The sequence below is a fragment of the Colobus angolensis genome, unplaced genomic scaffold (assembly GCF_000951035.1).
Source record: "Colobus angolensis palliatus isolate OR3802 unplaced genomic scaffold, Cang.pa_1.0 Scaffold144, whole genome shotgun sequence".
NCBI lineage: Eukaryota > Metazoa > Chordata > Mammalia > Primates > Cercopithecidae > Colobus > Colobus angolensis.
This window is the reverse complement of record NW_012114533.1, coordinates 2,275,466-2,280,851: the sequence shown is the minus strand read 5'-3', so window position 1 is coordinate 2,280,851 and position 5,386 is coordinate 2,275,466. Positions and strand designations below refer to the sequence as shown.

General features: G+C 53.7%; 2 protein-coding genes across 2 annotated transcripts in view; one reads left to right on the top strand and one right to left on the bottom strand.

Annotated features, from left to right (window-relative positions):
* Positions 1-3,713, top strand: part of SEMA4G (sema domain, immunoglobulin domain (Ig), transmembrane domain (TM) and short cytoplasmic domain, (semaphorin) 4G) — a 16,738-nt gene extending 13,025 nt beyond the window's left edge. The window contains exons 15-16 of the mRNA XM_011935533.1: positions 1,395-2,450; positions 2,584-3,713. Of these exons, the coding sequence (XP_011790923.1) occupies positions 1,395-2,224 (830 nt within the window). The 3' untranslated portion in view covers positions 2,225-2,450; positions 2,584-3,713. The remainder of the gene's footprint in view (positions 1-1,394; positions 2,451-2,583) is intronic.
* A 640-nt stretch (positions 3,714-4,353) lies between these two features.
* Positions 4,354-5,382, bottom strand: MRPL43 (mitochondrial ribosomal protein L43; the record flags this gene model as incomplete). Its single annotated transcript, XM_011935583.1, has 3 exons — positions 4,354-4,667; positions 4,847-5,073; positions 5,205-5,382. Coding segments are annotated over 3 exons (435 nt in total), but the record flags the coding sequence as incomplete, so codon positions are not given.
* Between the last annotated feature and the right edge of the window lie 4 nt (positions 5,383-5,386).

The following is a 5,386-nucleotide window of genomic DNA, read 5'->3' as shown; positions in this document are numbered from 1 at the left end:
AGGAGAATCGCTTGAACCCGGGAGGCAGAGGTTGTAGTGAGCTGAGATTGGGCCACTGCACTCCAGCCTGGGAGACAAAGCGAGACTCCATCTCCAAAAAAAAAAAGAGAAAGAAAGAGAGAGAGAGACAGAGAGAGAGAAAAAGACAGAAAGAAAGGAAGGAATGGAAGGAAGAAAGAATTCAAACCTGACCCTAAGCAGTCTGACTCGACTTTGCGCTTCTGGTCACTATACTATATTATGCTATCTCCCACAAGTTAGCCAGGCAAGCAGACGACATGGGGTAATGGGGTGACATGCAAGCAGAGGGAGCAGCAGGCAGAGGGAGGCTGGCACATTTGAGTGACAGGAGAATGGGCTGGACAAGTGGGCAAAGACCACGTTGAAGATTTTGGTCTTTATCCGAAAAGCAACAGGAAATCTCTGAAGAGTTTTAGGCCGGAGAGTGGCAAGATCAGATTTGTGTTTTTAAAATACCTCTCTTGGAGAATGGATTACATGGGGCCAGAGTGGGCCAGGAGTCATGGAAGGAGAGAGATCAACAGGTCTAAGATAGATGCCAGAAACCGAATCTTCGTGAGAGTTAGGTACAAACGTGAAGAAGGGCCGGGCACAGTGGCTCATGCCTATAATCCCAGCACTTTGGGAGGCCAAGGCAGTTGGATCACTTGAGGTCAGGAGTTCAAGACCAGCCTGGCCAACATGGTGAAACCCTGTCTCTACTAAAAATACAAAAACTAGCCGGGCATGGTGGCACATGCCTGTAATCCCAGCTACTCAGGAGCCCGAGGCAAGAGAATTGCATGAACCGGGGAGGCGGAGGTTGCAGTGAGCTGAGATCACGTCACTGTACTCCAGTCTGGGTGACAGAATGAGACTCCATCTCAAAAAAACAAAACAAACAAAAAAAGGCGAACAAGAAAGAGGAGGGAGACTTCCAGGTTTCTGACTTAAGCAACTGTATGGCTGGTGGTGCCATTCATAGTGGTGGCAATTCAAGGAAAGGACCTGGCGTAGTTTGGGAGAAAAGCTTTGGCCTTTGAAGTGTCCAAGAGACCTCATGTGGAGATGCCCAGCACATGGTAGATGTCCAAGTCTGGTGCTCAGGAGAGAAGTCTGAGGGAGAGACTAGGAGTTACTGGCAGATGGCAGAAAGTGAAACTACAGGAGAGGATGAGAGAATGGAGAGAGAATGGAAAAGGGCACTGCCTGCTTCCTGGGAAGGGCCAATGTGAACCTTACGTGGAAGCATGAGCACAGAGCCTAGGTCAGCTGTCACGGTGATTCCGGGTTCTGTGCTTGGTGCCAGGGACTTGGCAGTCAACAGTCTGGCTTGCCATCTCCAATCCCTTCCTGAGATGGGCTGGTAATGACCTCTCCCCCAACCCCCACAGGGCCATCACCACCACTGAAGACCCGCTCTGTGCTCCGGGGTGATGATGTCCTCCTGCCCTGTGACCAGCCATCCAACCTGGCCCGGGCCTTGTGGCTACTCAATGGAAGCATGGGCCTGAGCGATGGACAGGGTGGCTACCGTGTGGGCGTGGATGGGCTGCTGGTGACAGATGCACAGCCTGAGCACAGTGGCAACTATGGCTGCTATGCTGCGGAAAATGGCCTCCGCACCCTGCTGGCCTCCTATAGCCTTGTGGTCCGGCCAGCCACTCCTGCCCCAGCTCCGAAAGCCCCCGACACACCTGGAGCACAGCTGGCACCTGATGTGAGACTGCTCTATGTGCTAGCCATTGCCGCACTTGGTGGCCTCTGTCTCATCCTGGCCTCCTCCCTCCTCTATGTGGCCTGTCTGCGGGAAGGCAGACGAGGGCGCCGACGGAAATACTCACTGGGTCGGGCCAGCCGGGCAGGAGGATCTGCCGTGCAACTGCAGACAGTCTCAGGCCAGTGTCCTGGAGAGGAAGATGAGGGCGATGAGGAGGAGGGGGCTGGGGGCCTGGAGGGCAGCTGTCTCCAGATCATCCCTGGGGAGGGAGCTCCAGCCCCACCACCCCCACCGCCCCCACTGCCACCAGCTGAGCTGACCAATGGCCTGGTGGCACTGCCCAGCCGGCTGCGAAGGATGAATGGCAATAGCTATGTGCTTCTGAGGCAGAGCAACAATGGAGTACCAGCAGGGCCCTGCTCCTTTGCTGAGGAACTCAGCCGCATCCTGGAGAAAAGGAAGCACACACAGCTCGTGGAGCAGCTAGATGAGAGCTCTGTCTGAGCCCAGTCTCCCAGAACAAATGCTCTTCCAAGCCAGCCTGTCTGTCCCAGGCTGGGCCACTGCCTCCCTAACACAGCCACCCTACCTTCATTCCCCCGACTCTATGCCCTTTTCCCAACTTTTTGATGTCCCTGTAGGGCTGGCCAGTCAGGCCCAGCCAAAGCCCCCTCCTCAGTCTCCACAGACCCACATGTGAGCAGCCCAGGCCCATCGGTGCTCCTCAGAGGTAGGTGCTCCCTCAGGATCAGGTGCCCTGCAGACCCAGAGCCAGTTCCTATCCCCTAACCTAAACACTTTAGAGGCGAGGACTCCATCCTCCTGTTCCATTCATCTGCCCAAACCCTTTCTCTTTCTCCCAGGCAGGGCTCTGCAGGTCCATATGGGCTCAATGTCACCACCCTCTGCATGGCCCTGTGTGCTGGATGGTCCTGAAACCAGACAAGACCTCTGCCAGCCACCTAAGCCCTGCGTACATTCACATGCACACGTGGAAGAATGTTTATCGGCTGGGCTGCAGTGCCCCTACCCTCACCTTCTCCTGGTGCATTCTTGTTTCATCCCTGCTTCTGGACTTGGGGTACCCTCCCAATTGCCACATCCTATCTGGTCCTCTTCCCCAGCCCCATGTGGTGACCTCTTTGTCAAGAGCTTGGGAACAGGCCAGCCTGGGGAGGTAAGACTGCATCACTCCCCTCCTCTCCCTTCCTGTGTGGCCCTTGTAAATCAGCCTCCCCACTCTCCTTGGTCATTCTCAAGAGTATCAGAAACAGAGCTCCAGGCATGTCCCATCCCCATGCACATGTGGCAACACACACCTGTATCACACATGTGCTTACATTTCCACTCACATGCACCTCCGAGCCTCCCCTTGCTGCCTTGGACCTGTGTCTGTTGGGTTTGGTCCGTGGACATTTCAGAGGGAGATCTCCCTCCCGTTTAGCTGTCCTCACAGGCCCTTCCTTAGGATGGATGACCAACACTGCACTCAATGAGCCAGCCTCTCTTTTGGGGGAATCAAGCATTTGCTTCCCCTAGACTACAGCAGGGAAAGGGAGGAGAAATCTGATGTCTCGATTGGCATATGAAGCCCGTTCTTGGAACTATGCAAAGGGCAGTGGCTGGGAGTTTGGATGCTTAGCTCCTACCCCTGTCCTACCTCACCGGGGCACTTTCAGGGTCCAGGGGCCTCTGAAGTCTCTAGGCCTATATGGGACAATCAATTCTGACTGAGCTCCCCCATTCCCCTCGGGTGAGGATGACTGTTATTTTTGTAGCTGAGAACGTGGAATCCCACGCGTTTTTACTGCCCTTCACCCAAACTCTCCCACCTCCACCCCACAATGAATGTATTTATTGTGAGAATGGCTATACTTCTTTAGGAATGCCCCCACTTACCACCAGGTGGGTGGAACAGGCATGTGACAGAGTGGGGAGCCTGGGCTCAGTTTCTCCCCCTGCCGTTGGTTAATAAACACCCTCTTTCCCCACAGCTACGAGTAGTCTGCTTCATCTAGATGGGCCCAGCCCTGATCACCAGGGAAAAGGCTCCTGAGCCTATACAGGTGCCGCAGTGATGTCTGCTTCCAGGGTTGGCTCTGCTCCCCAATACAACTATTTGCAGAGGAGATTGGGATCCTCTGCTTCCATCCAGACTTCTTGGCAGGCACACAGGCCTCTTTATTAAGGTTCACACTATTCATTGATCATGGTGTTAGGGCGTGACAAGAAAATGATAACGGTTCAAGAATTCTTACGAGGATTTCTAGATTTTTATTTTCTGGCTCTCATTTCCCCACCATCCCTCCTTTTTAAAATAAGACTAGAAAATATTAATCAGCCTTCCTGCCCTTCCCCAAGGTTCTCAGCACCCCCCACCGGCTGGCTCAGGGGACATGGATGTTATTTCTGCACAAAGAGGGACGTGGGGGGAAGGAGATGTATAGCTAAGACCACAGAAAGCTTGTTAGCCACGGAATAGCTCCCCTCTCCCTTTCAGGGGTCAGGCCTAGATTAATTACTTGGCCTTTAATACTAACCATCTGACGGTTGTTATATGTTCTGCGTCTAGTTTTAAAATAATGAAAACTGAGGCTTGTGCTGAACATATGCACACATTTTGAAGACAGACCTGAAATGTGACTTGGGATAAGTTTATTAACCTCAGTTTTATAAATCTGTACACACACACATTCACACAGATATAAAGTGCCTAGCCCATCACAGCAGAGCTCTCCATAGCTCAGTGGTTGTACCAAGAAGACATCAGGGATTCTTCAGAAGCCCGCCTTCAGACCTCTCATTGTGTTTTGAGAGATAATTATCAATTTGGATTTAAAAAACAAGGGCCCTGTAAAACCCTTTAAGTCTTCCTCATCTCAGGTTTTAGGGATGCTAACTGATAAAAATTAGGGGTTCACAAGGTCACTGCCCCTAGAAGCAGGCACTGGAAAGAAACAGGCAGCTCTTCTTTATCCCAAGCAGAACCTCTGTCAACTTGCCCATTGATGGGTTCCATTTACCTGGGCTTGGAATCCCAAACGGAAAGAACCACCTTTACTAAAGGAGAAACAGTCCAAAGCCTGGGGTTGGAGTTGGTGGGGCAACTCTTCACTGTGCTTGCACCTGGGCTGGGGCAGGATCCTGAACCTCTCGGGGACACAGCCCGCGGAAAGTGGTCGGCTTGTTGGTGAAGGGGTGCCACTGGCCCTGGATGCTAGGGTTGTCAGTGTGGAAGGGCTTGCGAATGCGGATCACGTCCAAACCCGACTGGTTGGCCAGCTTCTGCACCAGCGTCGAGATCTCCTCGACCGACTTGCAGTGGATGCTCTCCTCGCGCACAGCCCCGTTAACTGGCAGAAGAGGGATGAGAGTGAGTGAGAGTGGGTGAGAGTGGGCGGAAGCTGGCCACTGCGACCAGGAGAGAGGGAGGCTAGCGGGCCGAGCCCATCCCGCCCTCCAGCCGGAGCCCGGCCCCACTCACGGTATTCGGCCACTACTCTGGGCACGCAGCACGGACGCGAGTTCACATATATTACGACCCCTGGGTTCCGTCGGGCGAAGTCGATCACCTCCCGCTCCACGAACTCCCTAAAGGACCCGGGAGAGTGAGCAGTATGACCCCTGACTGGGGGCGACCTACCCGGGGAGTCGTTGCCACCCCCA